Source organism: Tyto alba, unplaced genomic scaffold, assembly GCF_018691265.1.
Source record: "Tyto alba isolate M040663 unplaced genomic scaffold, T.alba_DEE_v4.0 Super-Scaffold_5, whole genome shotgun sequence".
NCBI classification, from domain to species: domain Eukaryota; kingdom Metazoa; phylum Chordata; class Aves; order Strigiformes; family Tytonidae; genus Tyto; species Tyto alba.
Genome location: NW_024881326.1, coordinates 12,441,971 through 12,457,943, shown reverse-complemented (window position 1 = coordinate 12,457,943; position 15,973 = coordinate 12,441,971). Strand labels below are relative to the sequence as shown.

The following is a 15,973-nucleotide window of genomic DNA, read 5'->3' as shown; positions in this document are numbered from 1 at the left end:
TCCTCCTCCACCACCACCCCCTCCTTTTCCACCACAACCCTCTCTCCCTCCTCCCCCTCCCCCTCCCCCTCCCTCTCCTCCTCCTCCACCTCCTCCTCCTCCTCCTCTTCCTCTTCCTCCACCCCCTTCTCCTCTTCCTCATCCACCTTCTCTGCTCCCCAGGTACCCAGGGCTGCTTCTTCCTCCAGTCCCATCCCATCCTTTGCTTCCAGCTCTGTCCCCTCAGGCTGCCCCTCGGCTGCTTCTCCTGGTACTGCCCCTTCACACTCAGCCCCGGGGCTCCCTTGTTCTGCTTGATCAGCCTTTGGTTGTTCTTTGGTCCCTGCACCCCGCTTCCCTTGCGCAGGGGTCTCTGGGACCCCAATCTCACCCTGGGGTCCCTCTTCCTGCCACATCATGCCGTCACCCATGTCCTTCCTCGCCTGCCCTGTGCTGACCCGTGGCCCCTGGGGTGGCTGGAAGAGTCCATGGTAGCGCTTCCGATCCTCCACATGCTTCTTCCTCATCCTCTCCCCCAGTTGCTTCAGCTCCTTCTTCACGGCCGCTGCCATGGAGGGGTCGAGGTGAGCCACCCGCAGGAAGTCCTCCCGTGCCTCCCGCTCATTCCAGACAGCAGCGTGAGCCTTCGCCCGCTTGAAATAGGCCTTGGCGTTGTCTGCCGGGAGAGGAGAGCCCCAGCGGGGGTCCTGCAACTCAGGGCCACCAGCCACAGGAGCTGGAGACCCTGGGAACCCCGGGGACGCAGAGTGCAAGTATCATCACAGGCAGGGGAACATGGGGTGAACACCCTTGTAGGTAAGGGGTACTGTCATGGGCAGGGGGACCTGGGCCATGCACATACCACTGTGGGCACCAGGGGACATGGTGTGCAGGGATCATCATGGGCAAGGAGAACCATGGTGGGCAGGGGGATCTGGATGATGCGGGACAACACCGGGGCCAGGAGGACCTAGAGGACACCGGGTACAGGTGCCATCATGGGCAGGGGAAACCAAGGATCTGGGACACAGGTTCTGCAGTGGACATGGGGATGCAGATGACCTGAGTCAGCACAGACAGAGGGATGTGGGATGAGCGTTGTCATGGATGGGGGACCCAGAGGACAAAGTCCATGGGGGTCATGGGCACAGTGGGCGGGTGGGGTACCTTTGTGTTTCTGGAGGAGCTCTGTTGTGTGCTCCAGCACCTCGTAGTACTCGCCCAGCTCCATCTGGCACTGGCAGTAGTTGAGCACCAGCGGCGTGACCAGGCTCTCCAGCTTCAGCCAGCCATCCTCCCACGGCTTCTCCTGCCCCGGGGAGCCGCAGGGGGTGGTTCACGGCTGTAGCCATCCCCTCCCGGGCACCCAGGGTCCACAGGGGCATGTTTGCTGAGGAAACCCAGGCCAGAATGACAGGAGGGGGCCAGGACCTGCTCACCTTGGCCTGGAGATTCCTCAGGCAGATGACAGCCTCCTGGTACTTTGCCGCTGCCTGCCCAAACTCCTTGCGGAGGACGAGGCGGTTGCCCTCGCTGTGCAGCACAGGCACTGCTGCCAGCTTCTCCTCCTTGTTCATGGCCCAGGTGTCACGTTTGTACGCCGAGGGCTCCTCCACCTGCACAGGCAGCAGGAGCTGAGCTGCCTGCCCCAGCAGTCCTCGTGCTGGCAGCCATCCCCGCCATCCCCCTTACCCGGAACAACTCCATGATGAAGATGAGGGGCTGTGGCGTTCGCTGCAGCTCATCCAGGTCGTCATAACCCGTGCTGTGGTAGTCAAACATGCTGCCCATGCCACAGCGGTGCTTCTGCCCTTCCAGGGGATCCTGGCCCTCTGCAATCCTCCGCATGCCCCTGGAGACCAGGGCATACATGCCTGTGTGCTGCAAGGAGGGGGAGCACCCTGCTCAGCTGCATGGGACCAACCTGCACCCTCTTCCTCTGCAGCAGCCCCCCCTGGTGCTGTGGCTAAGTGACACCTGTGCCCCCTGCGCTTGCACCAGGCAAGGCTGGAGCATCTCAGGGGGGCATGCTCCTGTGCCCTGGCTCTGTAGAAAGGAGGGGAGTGGGTGCCCACAGGCCCCTCACTCACGATGGCGTCGCACCAGAACTCGGCCACCTCCCCGACTCTCATGGAGCTGAGCAGCGTCTCCCAGATCTCCAGCTTGAACATCTTGCCCACGATGATCTCCATGGGGATGCCAGCTTCCCGGCTGTCGTCGATCACCGTCCGCTCAAAGTCATCCTTCAGAGTCTGGAAGTGGAAGGTGATCTGTCCCAGAGAAAGCTCAGTGTCAAGCCAGGGCAGGCACCACAGTGAGAGCCCTCCGTCTCCTCACCAGCCCCGAATCCCTCTGCCATGGGGACAAGCCTGCTCCTGGCGAGGTGCTGGTCTGATTGGCAGCTCTCCATCCGTTGCAGGAGATTGTGCCTCCTACCCACTTGTCTTAGACAGCAAGCAGATGGTGGAGTGTCTTAACACCCATCAGTGCTGTATCTTGCTCCTCTCTTTAGATCTCCCTTTATAACCCAGTACAGAAAGCGCTCCCGCAGCGTGCACCAGGACCTGGCCGATCCCCCGCTGAGCTGTCCCTATGCACAGGCTGGGGAATATAGGAAACCCCCAAGACCTATCCCTTGGCACCCCTCGCTCCTGTTTGACACACATTAGGAAAGGCAGATTTCCAGCAATCCATTGTAGCTGCTGAGCTCCAACAGCCCCAGAAGAGAGGGAGGAGGTAGGTAACAGCACGGATGCAAGGTGAAGGCAGTGGGCAGTATCAGCTGTCACTGTGAGGGCAATGTGGCTGCGGGTGCCAAAAATAGCCCTTCCTGCACCCCGCCTTGTGAGGGATCTCCTGCAGATGGGATGTCCCCATACCACAGATCTGGAGCACAGCTTGTGATCAGGGAATCTGATCACAGTGGGCTGGGATAGTGGTGTCAGGTTCACTCCCCTCTCCTAGGGCTTTGGCGTAACAACCAAGGCAACTTACCTTGCTCCCATCCTGCAACTTTGGCAACTCCCCTTGGCCTCCATGCAGAATCTTCTTTCTGACCCCTTCCACATTCAGCAGGTAGGTTTCCTCCATGGCTGCTCCCCCAGGAGCAGGTCACAGGCTCAAGCACGTGGGTGTGCTCTGGCCCTTCCCAAGCTCCTCCGCGTCTTCCTCAGGGTATCTCCCTTTCTTGACTACCTGGACACACATGTCATCTCCCAGGGTTGCTGCTGGCCTTTCATTTTCCGTACTGGGGACAGAGCTTGGAAGCCTTCTCCCCTTCCCTTGCCCTTTAGGTTGCAATAGGGGCGTCCTGCTGTGGCACACCCTTGCTGAAGCCCGTGGTGTGTTCTGGAACTGCCTTTCTAATCCTCTTTCCACCCTCTCAGGTTAATCTGGGATTTGCCTGCCTAGTTTGTGAGGAATTAAAGAAACTCCCAGATCAGGAGGGCCTCGTTCCTACCAGAGAGTGACAGCTCACAGGGTCCCCTTCATTAACGGTCTCCCTTTGACCCAGCCACACAAGTATTTCAGCAGAGGAGCCCAGCAATGCTGGTGTGAGCACCAGCCACGGGCTGTGTGTGATCAAGCACAAGGTGGCAAGAGGCAGTGCCAGTCTGTGCTCTGGAGACCAGAGAACGACAGATCAGGGTTGGAAACGGTACTTTATTGAGTCTGGTTTGCAGACACAAGCATTCCTCAAACACAAGAACAAGCTCCTACCAGGCCCCAGCCCATCAAGTCCAAGACTCAGTAAGATGCAGAAAGCTGCACTGCACTGTCCCAAGGAGAACTAAACTCTGGGAGAATGGTGCTGAATATTTACAGTAAATCCAGTATTTGGGCTGCTCTCACAGGCATAGACCAAATTCTTTTAGCTTTCCCAGCCAAACCCAGCACAACGTATGTAAGAGCAGCTCTGAACACAGAGCCTCTAGCACTGCCCAGCAGCACATCTGACAGCAGAGGTGTGTGACTAGAGCAAAGACTTCATCGTGGCAGATGAACAACGCTTCCAGCTCTGCTTGCAGGTACAAAGACCCAGACCTGCTTCTCACTTCTCCATGAGAGACTCCAGCTGTTCCTGCAGGGACGTCATCTGGGAAGAGAGAGTGAGGCATTACAGTAAGGCATGGCTGGGACACATGGCAGCTCCAGCCCAAGAACTTTGTGTTTCTGCAGATCTTCCACCCAAACTAGTGGCTGCTGTGCCTGTACCTTGTGGTGAGCTGTGCCTGGGCACTTCTGGGGCAGAACTCATCCAGCGCTGCCCACATGGGGAAGCCACACAAACAGGAACCTGGAAGTGAAAACCTCCTGCCTTGGTACCTGCTTGAAACTCAGCAGAGCTGCCCAGGGAAGAAATCTGCCAAGACCCTACAGCTACTGCCTTTCTTGTACACGTCTGCTAGTGGGTTTCTGTGTCATGTGTTACCCCAGGCAGCAATCCCAGCAGCCTTGGACTGCTGACTCGACATGTTTTGGCTCACTGCTCCTCCAGAAGGCTGCGATCAACCCCATTTCCTATACTTCCTTGTGCTTTAAGATGCTCCATGCAACTGCAGATGAGGTACAACCACACCTCACCCAGAACACTGGAGTTCAAAGCAGCTGGTGTGGTACAAGACTCAGGAAATTTTGTCACAGACCAAGTCTAGAACTCTGTCGTGGCCCAGTCCTTCCCACCCCACTGTGGGATTTTCCTCACCTGCTGCTTCTCTCGCTCTTCCTGCTGCTTGAACTCATCCAGCACAGCCTGGAGACGGGTCTGCAGAGACAAACATGCCAGACCACAGTTACCAATGTGTTCTCAACCAAATGGATGCTGGCACATGTCAAACGGTGCAGCAAGCCCCAAGCTGCACTGACAACCAGCCTCCTTATCTCCTGCAGTTTCATGGATTCTTTTGCCTCCATGGGGAAATGCTGCAGTGTGTATGGTCACACCACAATTATTTTTAACCCAGCAGGCAAAGGCCCCTAGCTTTTCCAGGGCAGCAGCTGAATCAGTCTGCTGGATCGAATGGCAAGCCACTGCTAAGCAGGCTTGAGGAGACCCCAGGAGAGCTCTCACCTTGAGGGCTAGGTTCTCCACTTTCATGATGAGATCTTCCTGGCGCTTCCTCCTGTCCTGGGTCTCCTGGAGTTTACTTTTCAGGTTATCAATCTGTTTCTGGATCCCCATGACTGGAAGAGAGAGTGGGCTCAGACCCAGAGCAGCAGCAGAGCTGGGTAGTGCAGCCTGCCTGGCACCCCAGTGATGCTGCTGCACTCTGCCACCCACTCACCGATCTGGTTGGATCCCTCGTTCTCCTGTTGCTGCCCATCGGACTCATTCAGCTTGTCCTGCAGCTGCCTCTCCAAGTCCTCCTCAGTGTCCATGATGTTCAGGTCTTCGTCGTCATGATGATCCCTCTCATCTTCATCTTCGCTGCTGCTGCTGATGTCATTAAATATTTCCCGCAGTTCATCATGTTCTAGAGGGGTGCAAAAGGGAAGAAAAAAACCACAGCTGATGACCCCCCAGGAACCATGTGAGGACAGGGTGCCTGTCTCAACACCCTCTCTCCTTTGCTCTGGTTAGGGCTTACTCCAGAGAGAATGCGCCCAACTGATTACTTAGTGGCTAGAAAGAAAACAGCAGCCTTCCCCACTGCACCTGAGGAGCCATGGCCTTGCTTATGTCCTGACATCCCTGGCGAGGAGATGTCCAAGCTGGTGAGCGAACCATGGTTGTCTACTTCTTTTGTTTCATCCTCAGCAATGACTTCCCAGCCTGACAGCAGGAACAGACGAGTCAAGGGAAAAAGAGGAATATGAAAGATGCAGTACGATGAAAGAATGCTAGAAACTGCAGGAGATCACTGCCCCTCAACAAGCCTGGCCTTGCTGCTATAGATTATCCAGGACAAACCACCCCAGCCCCCTTTTGTGCTGACTTCTCTGCTCGCTCTTAAGTTCCTGCTCAGTTCAATGGTGCAGTCTGCAAGGAAGGTCTCCATGAAGAAACAATGAGCTTTGAACGAAGCAAAGATGCTCCAAAACTTCAGTGCCTCTTCTGTGCTTATCTCCCAGCCTTTCAACTTGTCTCTCCTTTCCACAACCCCCAGGTTGTGTCCTGTCCCCCACTTGAGCTTTTTTTCTCCTAAAAGGATACGGACACTGACAGCTTCAGCATCTGTGCTCAGGAGACGCTTCACTTCTTTTTCCACATCAGGAGACTCAATATACTGGGCCAGAGAGGGGAAAGAGAGCAGAGACACTGTTAAATACCTTGTGCACATTGCTGGTGCTGATCAACTCCAACCCTCCACCTCTGGACAGAGCCCTGTTTCAAGCCTCTCTTCTCTTATGCTTTCTGCTCATCCTTTGCTCATGCTCACCCTAAAACTAATTTATGCACCTCTAGAAAGCAATCCATCTTTTTTGTACAGTTCCTTGGTGGGTTGTATGCTCTCACTTTTCTACTTATACTACTTATGAAATAAGACTTCCTGTGTGTAATGAAGAAAGTCCTTGAGGTGCTACTTCCTGATGGATGGTCAATTCAACTCCTTCCCATCTCATTCAAAAGAAGGCTCAATTTTTCACTTTTAAATTAGCCAAGAATCTTAATGCAGTGACATCAAATCTCTCCTGTGGGCTATAAGAATGTCTCAAGTAATTTGTTTCCCAAATGTCATGCAATATAGCACTCCATCCTGTTCTCAGAAACTGCAAAGCAGAGAAGAACAAGTCTTCCCAGCTCCATGGTGCTGCATCTCCCCAACACCTTGCCTGGTTTGTGCATATGCACAGAAACAGTCTGAGCTCCATCTGTTGTCACTCCCCCAGCTGAAATGACAGTTATTCTATTTGTAGTGTTCCTTGTTGTGGAAGTGAACAGGCCATGCATAGAGAAAAGACTTCAGCTGGTAAAGCAGGAATGAGTGAAGCCTCATTTCCATGTGAGTCTTCCTTTCTTCTCTATGAGCAGGGAGAGATGCGCTACGGCAAAGCAGCCGCAGGAATGGAGTCCAGCAGTTTTCTGCACAGAGGATTTTGCCCTTGGGAGCATCTTGGAAAACATGGGGGAAGCACCCAAATAAGTGTTTAAATCTACTACCCTCCCTTCATCCTCATCTTGGGAAAAGAAACACATGAAGCAATGTTAAGAAATTACATGTTTTCTGGACTGATAGACAGTTACAGCTCTAATGTCTCTGCCTTCCTATCTCTTGGTTATTGCATCTGCATGTGTGAGAAGCAACTCACCTTCTTCTTAGCTGTCTTCCGGAATCGTCTCTTCCGTACATTTTTCAGGGGAAGAGTGACTGTGACAGAGGAAACAGATTGCATGTGTCAGGCAAACAGCCTAAAGGGAGAGCTGTATGTCAAAAGCGAGAAGATCCCTTCAGGAACAGAGAACACTGAAAATGGAGCAGCAGCACAGCCAGGACATGGCAGTGGTGAGCGCCCTGCACAGCTGTGGGGACACAGGGGTGGTGGGATGGAGCAGTTTGGCACAGCCTCTACTCACTGCCATGGTTCCAGATGAATTTCTTCTCTCTGTCCTTGTCCTTCTTCTTGTTTGCCTTAGGGTCAGTGCTCACAGTTTGCTCTTCCAAAGGCGGGTAGAGATCACCATCCACAGTACAAACAAGCATCTGGAATCCCCACATAAACACAAAGGGTGCTTATCGTAACGCAAGGACAAAAAGATGTGAAAGCTTTTCTGGAAAATGAACGGTGACTGTCCACTGCATGTTGTGAGCCAAAGGGATTCACAGGCATGGGGCACGAGAAACACAATGTTTCACACCCAGCTCAGTTCACATCTAAACACAGCAGCAGGTAAGCTGTTACAAGGACAACCACATTTCATGCTTCCGAAATGGGATTTCTAAATACCAAGCAGAGTGGGGAATTTTAAATTGCTAATATTGCGAGAACACAGAAATTAGCTATGGTATACTGGGAGTCTAACTGCCAAAGCGTTCAAGGGTTTTCTAGGAGAGAGGAGCAATGAATTAAGCTGTTGGGACAGACAAGAAGGACAGCCCATACCTGGCAAATGTCTGCTGTCTTATAGAAGGTTTTCTTGTCAATGGTTTTTAAGCTCTCGATGATGCAAGGCAAATCCACCAGCTTGGCCGCCAGCGGCACCCGGTCTACGCGGACAATGCCATGGCGCCCGTCCGCTGTGGAAAGCCACAGGACAGGTTAGTGCTGTCGCTAAACAGCTAAACCAAGCAACACACCCACGGGCAGCAGGGAAAACACATGCAAGTGGCACAGCTTCCCTTGGGGGCAGTCAGAGGAGTTTTAAGATGCCTTGATCCTGCTCACTCACTCACCGTGTAGCTCAATGGTGAGCCTGTCCTTCAGGTTGACGTTCCCAGACTGTACCGCTCGCCGCACAGTGGAGGCATATTCCTGGGAAGGTTGGACAGACTCATGTCAGGACTGGGTGTGCTTCCTCTGAGAATCACCAAAGGCTTCTGTCCGACCTACCCAGCTTTAAACACCCTTGCCATCCCAATGCAGAAAAACAACTGCAAGAGCCGCAAGGACAACTGCACCCTCCTCGCAATACCGCACGTTAACCCTGGGGCTCTGCTACCCGCCCTGCCCCTCACACCTCCCGACACTACAGCTCTGACAGTGGTGTGACAGCCCCAACAACCTCATAAATCAAGTTGTAGCAGCATCAGGTGTACTTACAGCCGCAGCAACTGAAAACCCAGCACTTGCTAAAGCTCTGCCCTTACAGAAATTTCCTCTGTAATCCTCTAAATTGTCTTCTGAGCCTCCTGCTCTGTGTTGCAGAAGCGCCTTTCAAGAGGAGGCCGTGGAAAAATCTGTTCGAACGAGGGGGAACGGGCTACCCGAGGCCAAAAGCACCCAGCCCGCTTCCACGTCCCTTGCCAGGTTTGCCGGTTTCCCGCTGCGCCCCCTCCCACGCCCGGCGCCGGACCGAGCTCCGTGTAGTACGGGCCGGCAGCCGCTCCGGCCGCACCGGAGCGAGCGGGCTCTTACCGGGGGCAGCCGCAGCACGAACTGGCTCTCCAGCTCATGCGGAGCATCGTCCTTGCTCTTACTCATCCTTTCCTCCTCAGCTCGGAAAACAAGGTATGATTAACCTCGTCGCCAAGCAGGGCTCCTACACGGTAACCCCAGGGCCAGGCTCTCGCAGCGGGGGCCTTCCCGGGGCTCGGGCTGACACCCCCGGCACGGCCCCGGTGTGTGCTGGCCTGCCTCGCTCCCTCCCTCCCTCCCTCCCTCCCGCTCCGTTCCGTTCCGCTCCGTTCCGTTCCGTTCCGTTCCGCTCCGTTCCGCCCGGTGCCGGGGGAAGGGTGTTGGCGGCGCACAGGAAGCGCCCGGCGGCGGCGGCGCCGCCATGGGGGGCGATGTGGGGCGCGGGGGCTTCTCCGTGGGGCTGGGGCTGGCCTTGGCCTCCAGCGCCTTTATCGGCGGCAGCTTCATCCTGAAGAAGAAGGGGCTGCTCCGGCTGTGCCGCCGCGGCCGCGCCAGGGCAGGTACCGCCGGGCTCGGGCTGGCGGGGGGCGGAGGAGCGCGAAGCGGCTAGCGCGGGCACGGTTTTAGAACCGCTCACGCGTTCTTGAAACTCCCGTTTCAAACGGGGGAGAGCCGGGGGAGAAAGTCCTCGCTTTTAAGGTAAAAGAACCAGTGTTTGCTCGTGTCTGGGTCGGGCCGGTACGTGACGAGGCGGGCAGACCAGGGGCAGCCCTGCGCTTAGAGATGAGGCTGCCCTCGCCCGCTTCTCCCAGGCGGTTCTGGCGGGATAATGAGCCCCTTGTGTAGCTTCATCTCAGGCTTCTTGTTACTCTTTCTTCCTTACTTAGGGCAAGGCGGTCACGCATACCTGCAAGAATGGCTTTGGTGGGCAGGGCTGCTGTGCAGTAAGTACCCACTCCGAAACTAGCAAGACACATTTAGTGTGTTTGTCATTGTTCCCACTTGCTTTCGTGTTTTATTATGATGGTCGTTGTTTGCTTGATTTTTATCTGTCTGAGGATATGGTTGATCTAATTACAGTTCCACAATATTCTGAAGTCTCGTGCATTACAAGGCTCTGCTGCTAAACAGGGGCTGAGGAGGTGGTCTGACTGGGTTGGGTGAAGTGCTTCTGAAATGGCCTGCCCAGATGATGTAGTTAAAACAGCACATCCAGTACTCTGGGTTTAGTGGTACAGCGATTTTAGCAGCTCTGTTTTACACTTTTCAATGCTAAAAACCAGTTGTACTTGATTTACCCTTTAAAAAGCTGTAAAAGCTGTTCCAGGAGAAGAACATGACTTACAAATATGAAACGGGTCAAAACTCCTTTCAACTTTGAGGACATTATGGAAATATTTTTCTGTGGTTACTGCTCAGCTGCACAGCCACATGTGACTAAGGATTACCATGTGTAACTGTGAGCCTTCTCTTCCCAAGAGAACGTATATTGGGCTTCTGCTTGCTCTTGCTGGTGCTGTTCTTTCCTGGTAGCACAACATACCTCAGAGAAACACAGGATGCTCATGTGGAAACTGAGGCTTTCTTCTGACTGCACTCAAACTTATTATTAGGCTGAATTGCTCCTACTTTGATGCTCACCTGACAGTTTCTCCTGCAGTGGGAGTTGGAGAAGCAGCAAATTTTGCTGCTTATGCCTTTGCCCCTGCAACGCTGGTAACTCCACTGGGTGCTCTAAGTGTCCTTGTTAGGTAAGCAGCCTCAGAAACACCCTTACCTCACCTACCACTCCTTAGTGGTGAAAGCAGTTGCTCTGCTTTCTCTATCTCTTCCCTCAGGTATTCCATCTCTTGGCCTAATTGGTTTTGGGTTTTTTTACTATCTTTCAGTGCAGTTCTGTCTTCCATTTTCCTGAATGAGCAGCTGAATGTTCATGGGAAGATTGGCTGCATCCTGAGTATCCTGGGTTCCACAGTGATGGTGATCCACGCTCCGCAGGAAGAAGAGGTTTCCAGCCTGGAGTCAATGGCAGAGAAGCTGAAAGATCCAGGTACTTAAATAAAAGGGGTCCTGTCAACTTCAGGCTTGGAAATGACAGTAGAAGTTAGGATATGACTTGGGTAGGTTGGGAAGGACTGAACTAAAGGATAGTTGAGCTGTTTCTTGTTCTGCACACCAGTGAAGGAAACATTCCCCTGTGTCCAGCATAGCTGGTGGGTTGCCTTCCGTAGTGGGAAAAGGCTGGGGTCTCCATGCTCTAAATGTGAAAGACTGGTGACAGTCAAACAGCATTTAACGCACGTGCCCAGAGGATTTATACCATGTTAACTAGCTCAAAACATAGGGGGACATGTCAGCTTCAGAATGGCTTTTTAGGACTGTCAAGTCCTCCCGACACCAGATGAAAGCAGCAGACAGGAGCCCCGCTTCCCAGAGAGGGAGACTGGGTGATGCTCCCAAGTCACTGGGTCTGTACTGAAGCAAGGATGAGAACTATGGTCATTAACAGTTAGGAAGTGTGATTTTTTTTTTTTTGTTTTTGTTTTTGTTTGTTTGTTTGGTACTGTCTATGAGGTATAGATGCAAAAAGTGAAGAGCATGGGAATTAGCTGCAGCTGTCAGAGAGGGGTTGGTCTGTGGCAGCGCTGGGATAGGAGAGGGAATTCCTGTACATAAGGATGGCAGTGGCGCGGCTGAAGGAAGACAAAGGAGGAACTTCAGGCAAAGATGAACAAGCAATTCAAGGAGTTATGCCTAAAATAAAGTGGCCCTGATATTTATATTGCAGGATAAATCAGGTTGCGAGGATATGATTTGGGCAATAGCATGAATGGCAGAATAAGCCACAGGAAATGAAGGAAGCACAGGGGGAGGAATAAAGCAGAGTAACAGGTAGATGCTGCTGCTTGTTGAAGGCTGGCAAGGCTCTGGCAAGGCCTCCTACTCCTGTGATCTGGCACTTTCCTCTGTATCCCACCACAGCCTGCAGAGTTCATCAAGGGCTTCCCAAGTCTTCTGCCACCCTCCTGGGTCTCCTGCAGAGCTGTGCCCCCTCATCCGCAAGCCCCCCACCTCCTGTGGAGCCTGGCTGTGCCCCTACCCCTTCCAGCAGGGGCAGCTCTATCCCCCGACAGGCTGACTTGTGGGGCAGTGCTGTGATCAGCACTGTAAAGAGCTGCTGTTGTCTCTGCAGCTTTGCTCAGGCTGCAGACCAGCTCTCCTTCCCAACCTCAGTCCTTACAGGTGGAAGTTAAAGAGACAGACTGCTGGGGAAGTTACCTGGCTGTCCCCCATCTCTATTTGCTGTTCAGTCACATCTGTCACTGGTGCTACTGTTCTCTGATAGAGCTCTTTAATTCTTCTTTCCCCAAGGATTCATTGTATTTGCTGTGTGTGTCCTGGTGAGCTCCCTTCTGCTTATCTTTGTGGCTGGACCCCGTTACGGACAGAGCAATGTCCTGGTTTATGTTTTGGTCTGCTCCGCCATCGGCTCGCTTTCCGTGTCCTGCGTCAAAGGCTTGGGGATTGCCCTGAAAGAACTGTTTTCTGGGAAGCCAGTCCTGAAAGAACCACTGGGCTGGGTGCTCCTGGTGTGCCTGGTGATCTGCATCAGCATCCAGATCAACTATCTGAACAAAGCCTTGGACATCTTCAACACATCTGTGGTCACACCTGTTTACTACGTGCTGTTCACCACGGCAGTCATGATGTGCTCTGCCATCCTCTTCAAGGAGTGGCAACACATGGTGCTAGACAACATCATTGGCACCATCAGCGGCTTCCTCACCATCGTGTCCGGCATCTTCCTCTTGCACACCTTCAGGGACATGCCCTTCACCCCCAACCTCCTGCCCCTCTTCCTGCAGCAAGGCAGGGCGGACCTGCACGCCTCATGGAGGAGTGCAGACAGACATCAGTCATGTCAGCATCAGCCTCTTCTGCCCTCAGAGGACAAAGGCTCTCAGAGTGCAGAGGAGGAAGAGGAGGAGGAAGAGGAGGAGGAAGGTGAAAGCGTGTGAGGAAGCCTCTAAACTGGTAGCTTTCTGCTCCCACTGCTGAGCAGTTCTGCTGCAAGGTTGAACATGCTGCCTCAGCTGCTGCTAGCTACTGCTGCACTAGCAGGAGTTGGCAGTTACCATCTACCTGCCCCAGGTGCGATGGGTGACCCGCCACTGCAAAGAGGCTGACAGGGACAGCAGCCTCCTGTGGCTACAGACAGGAGCCCTGGGAACCACCCAGTTCCTGGAATCCGGTGCCTCTTCACTGTTCTTTTACATGAAGAATTGAACTGCCCTTGTCAGGACGCAGGCTTCGGCTGCACAGAGGCCCACAGCACTAACATAGTGCTAACCCTTACTGAATGCAAAGACCACGCATTTGGGGAGGCCTCACAGCATTTTTTTTAAAATATACTTAGAAGATTAACAGTTACAAAATAATCTAACATTGTGCTAAGGTTACATGGAGAGAAGATGGATGTCTGGCTTTGAAGATGACATACCCAGAATATTAATTCAAAAATTCCTCTGTCAAGTACTTGTTTTGCTCACTCTGCTAGAATTTATTTACAGATTCACATCTAAGAACAGAATACAGCCAAAACTTGAAAACTTCAGTGGTGCTGCCACATGCTGCTGTGGCTCTTATGGAGAGAGCAATCTCTTCACGCAACGTCTGCTGTGCAGGTTGATGAAGCACCTGCTTACTGTATTCTATTAAAAACCCATTTGTTTGGTTACCGAGTGGCTAGCGATACATTTGTACTGAGGTGGGCCAGCGCTGAAAGGTGTGAAGGATTATGGGGTAGGAGGAACTGTGTGGATGTTCGAGAGAAATACGACAGGGACAGTAGAGGGAATTGCTTACTCTGGGAACAGGAGTGACCTAAGAGTCCTTAGCTACTGAGGTAAGTTTCTGAAAGATAACTAGACAGCTGTGTCCTCACTTACGTGGTTTTATATCTGCATAGCTCGGTTTAACACATCCTGAATTTGTTCCCAGGAAGGCTGTTAGCTAGCTGGGAACTCGGGCGCCCTGTCCAGCTGCCCACAGCAAATGGACAAGCGCAGACCTGCTTTGCCAGGTTCTTGGGTAGAGCTCCAAGACACTGTCGATGGGTCACTCCAGGCTTTCCAGAGCCATGCTCTACATAAACACTGCTGAAATGCTGTGCTGCCTTCCCAGAGGGTGGATCAGTAGTTTGCTGTTCGTCCAGTTAGAAACAACTCTGTGTCCTGGGGGCAGAGGCCCAGAAGACAGAGCCACAGGCCTCCCTCCAGTGATCTCCGAAGTGCATGGGGTTATAAAGTAGCTGGTTACTTACTTCCTGCATTTAGTCTCTCTAAAGAAACTGCTCCTTTGCAGAACAGCAGGAGCTATTAACCCTTTGGGGAAGAGAAGGAAAGGCCACAGCCTCATACGGAAACAAGTTTGATTCATGGTACCAAATTAATTGAGCAACAAATCGGAATTCAGAGCAGACCTTCTAGCCAGAAGACAATTATGCTCTCTCCCTACTAATTTTGCAATAAACAGGATCACTGGGAAGGAGGGGGAATGACAAGGTGGCCAGATTTTCAATTCTCAGTGGCCATCTACCTGAACAAAGGAGAATATCGTGTTAAAAATTGACCCAGTTAATATTTATTACATTGACCAGGGGAAAGCAGTTAATGGAGCAAGTCAGTATTGACAGAGTTGTGCCGCAATTTGAAAATTTGTCACTTGGCCACATGAATGATTTATCTAGGGAGGCCTCAAAGTATTTTTCAGTAGTGACACTGCCTGGGATGATCACTGTGCTCAGAACCTCTTCTCGCTAAGGGTACCTGCACCGGACTGCATCGTGATGGTGCCTGCAGGGCTTGCTAGCATCTACCCAGGAGGGTTCGTTTTGTGCAGCAGCATTTCAGGCAGCGGTCGCAGGCTGGCCTTGCCCAGAGCCGAGATTCACATCAGCGCCGGGAGCACCCCCTGATGCGAGCACCACCACCACCCCTCCGTTCAGCTGAGCGTGTGCGTTCCAAACGCTCCCTGCGTAGCATCGGTAGCCCTGGAGTCCCAGGACACAGATGGCAACTGGCCCGCAGGGCCAGGAGCAGCACATCACCCCAAGGCAGAGCGACTGTGCCTCTGTCGTGGGCTCTCATCTGGCTGCAACTTCCCCAAGACTGGCATTTAATTAAATCCTAAACCCCAGAGCTGACCGTGGCTCATTCGGGCAGCAGAGTGATGAGGAGCCGGCGCGGTGTTGGGCCTGGCCTGGTGGGGGCTGGCTGGCGTCCCCCGGGGCACGGGTCCCGCTCAGTCAGACAGGCTCTCTGAGAAAGCCGACTTGGACTTCTGCGTCTGCTCCAGCCGGTTCAGGATAAACTGGCTGGTGTCGATGAAGCGTTCCACGCAGTTCACGAAGCACGTCTCGGCCCGGCTGTCCAGCTTCGGACCCGGCTTGTCCATGCACTTCTCCTGCGCACAGCGGGGGGACCCGTTGGTCCCGGGGACACCATGACCCGACCCCCCCACCCACACCCCCCCACCCACACCGGGGCCGTGGGTCCTGGGCTTCTCCATCCCCCCCTCGGGACCGTCATCCTCTCGGCCGCATCTCGCCCACCCCCACGCAGGGCTCTTCTCGTCGCCCTCCCGTTCCCCGAGAGCCCCACTCGTGCTCACCGGAGCTGGGAGTGCTCCCACGACGGCTCCGTTTTGTCCCCATCTCCCGCCTCCCCCCCGGGGGGTGGGGGAGCAATGGTCAGCGCGGCGCCCCAACCCGCCTCCCCAGTGACCGGAGCCGGCGGCCCCTCCCGCCGCTCGCGGGCCGCCCGTACCCAGCAGAGCTCGGTCATCTGGTGCACCAGCTGCTGGAAGCGCTGCTTCTGCGTCTCCACCTCGATGAAGCGCTGGAGCTGCGGGTCGGCTCCGCCCAGCCCGGCGGCGGTCGGCGCGTCCATCCCGGTACCGGCAGCGCCGCTCCCGCCGCGCCGCGACCTTCACGTGCCGCCGCCGCCGCCGCCGCCGCCGCGCCCGCCCCTTCCGCCCG

At 54.0% G+C, this 15,973-nt stretch overlaps 4 protein-coding genes across 5 annotated transcripts; 1 reads left to right on the top strand and 3 right to left on the bottom strand.

Moving 5' to 3' along the window:
* Window positions 1-661: 661 nt before the first annotated feature.
* On the bottom strand, window positions 662-3,355 carry AIPL1 (aryl hydrocarbon receptor interacting protein like 1). Its single transcript, XM_032996045.2, has 5 exons — window positions 2,974-3,355; window positions 2,070-2,249; window positions 1,672-1,860; window positions 1,419-1,595; window positions 662-1,288 (listed from the first exon to the last, which is right to left on the bottom strand). Exons 1-5 carry the CDS (start codon window positions 3,067-3,069, stop codon window positions 950-952), a joined length of 981 nt encoding a protein of 326 aa, XP_032851936.1. The 5' UTR covers window positions 3,070-3,355; the 3' UTR covers window positions 662-949.
* A 267-nt stretch (window positions 3,356-3,622) lies between these two features.
* Window positions 3,623-9,199, bottom strand: TAF7L (TATA-box binding protein associated factor 7 like). Its single transcript, XM_032996042.1, has 11 exons — window positions 8,995-9,199; window positions 8,313-8,391; window positions 8,023-8,156; window positions 7,496-7,622; window positions 7,231-7,289; window positions 6,134-6,206; window positions 5,636-5,752; window positions 5,265-5,453; window positions 5,051-5,163; window positions 4,685-4,744; window positions 3,623-4,075 (listed from the first exon to the last, which is right to left on the bottom strand). The coding sequence occupies exons 1-11, from the start codon at window positions 9,058-9,060 to the stop codon at window positions 4,031-4,033; spliced, it is 1,062 nt and encodes a 353-aa protein (XP_032851933.1). The 5' UTR covers window positions 9,061-9,199; the 3' UTR covers window positions 3,623-4,030.
* Window positions 9,200-9,339: 140 nt separating this feature from the next.
* LOC104355940 (magnesium transporter NIPA2) lies at window positions 9,340-13,672 on the top strand. Of its 2 annotated transcripts, none has more exons than XM_042807224.1 (5): window positions 9,340-9,494; window positions 9,822-9,878; window positions 10,595-10,685; window positions 10,824-10,984; window positions 12,307-13,672. In XM_042807224.1, exons 1-5 carry the CDS (start codon window positions 9,356-9,358, stop codon window positions 12,951-12,953), a joined length of 1,095 nt encoding a protein of 364 aa, XP_042663158.1. In that variant the 5' UTR covers window positions 9,340-9,355; the 3' UTR covers window positions 12,954-13,672. The 2 variants fall into 2 exon arrangements, with proteins under 2 accessions (XP_042663158.1, XP_042663159.1); XM_042807225.1 differs by having other exon boundaries at window positions 9,383-9,494; window positions 10,548-10,685.
* An 882-nt stretch (window positions 13,673-14,554) lies between these two features.
* TIMM8A (translocase of inner mitochondrial membrane 8A) lies at window positions 14,555-15,964 on the bottom strand. The gene is made up of 2 exons (XM_042807226.1): window positions 15,762-15,964; window positions 14,555-15,399 (listed from the first exon to the last, which is right to left on the bottom strand). The coding sequence occupies exons 1-2, from the start codon at window positions 15,882-15,884 to the stop codon at window positions 15,238-15,240; spliced, it is 285 nt and encodes a 94-aa protein (XP_042663160.1). The 5' UTR covers window positions 15,885-15,964; the 3' UTR covers window positions 14,555-15,237.
* Window positions 15,965-15,973: the final 9 nt, after the last annotated feature.

Coding starts and splice junctions, on each gene's coding strand:
- TIMM8A (XM_042807226.1), bottom strand. CDS start 15,884: ATGGACGCGCCGACCGCCGCCGGGCTGGGCGGAGCCGACCCGCAGCTC. Junction 15,400..15,761: donor AGATGACCGAGCTCTGCTGG/GTACGGGCGGCC, acceptor CGCTGTGCGCAG/GAGAAGTGCATGGACAAGCC.
- LOC104355940 (XM_042807224.1), top strand. CDS start 9,356: ATGGGGGGCGATGTGGGGCGCGGGGGCTTCTCCGTGGGGCTGGGGCTG. Junction 9,879..10,594: donor GTGGGCAGGGCTGCTGTGCA/GTAAGTACCCAC, acceptor TTTCTCCTGCAG/TGGGAGTTGGAGAAGCAGCA. Junction 10,686..10,823: donor GCTCTAAGTGTCCTTGTTAG/GTAAGCAGCCTC, acceptor ACTATCTTTCAG/TGCAGTTCTGTCTTCCATTT.
- AIPL1 (XM_032996045.2), bottom strand. CDS start 3,069: ATGGAGGAAACCTACCTGCTGAATGTGGAAGGGGTCAGAAAGAAGATT. Junction 1,861..2,069: donor AGTTCTGGTGCGACGCCATC/GTGAGTGAGGGG, acceptor CCCTCCTTGCAG/CACACAGGCATGTATGCCCT. Junction 1,289..1,418: donor TGAGGAATCTCCAGGCCAAG/GTGAGCAGGTCC, acceptor TCCCCGGGGCAG/GAGAAGCCGTGGGAGGATGG.
- TAF7L (XM_032996042.1), bottom strand. CDS start 9,060: ATGAGTAAGAGCAAGGACGATGCTCCGCATGAGCTGGAGAGCCAGTTC. Junction 7,623..8,022: donor AGACAGCAGACATTTGCCAG/GTATGGGCTGTC, acceptor TGGGGATTCCAG/ATGCTTGTTTGTACTGTGGA. Junction 6,207..7,230: donor GGAAGACAGCTAAGAAGAAG/GTGAGTTGCTTC, acceptor TCTCTGGCCCAG/TATATTGAGTCTCCTGATGT.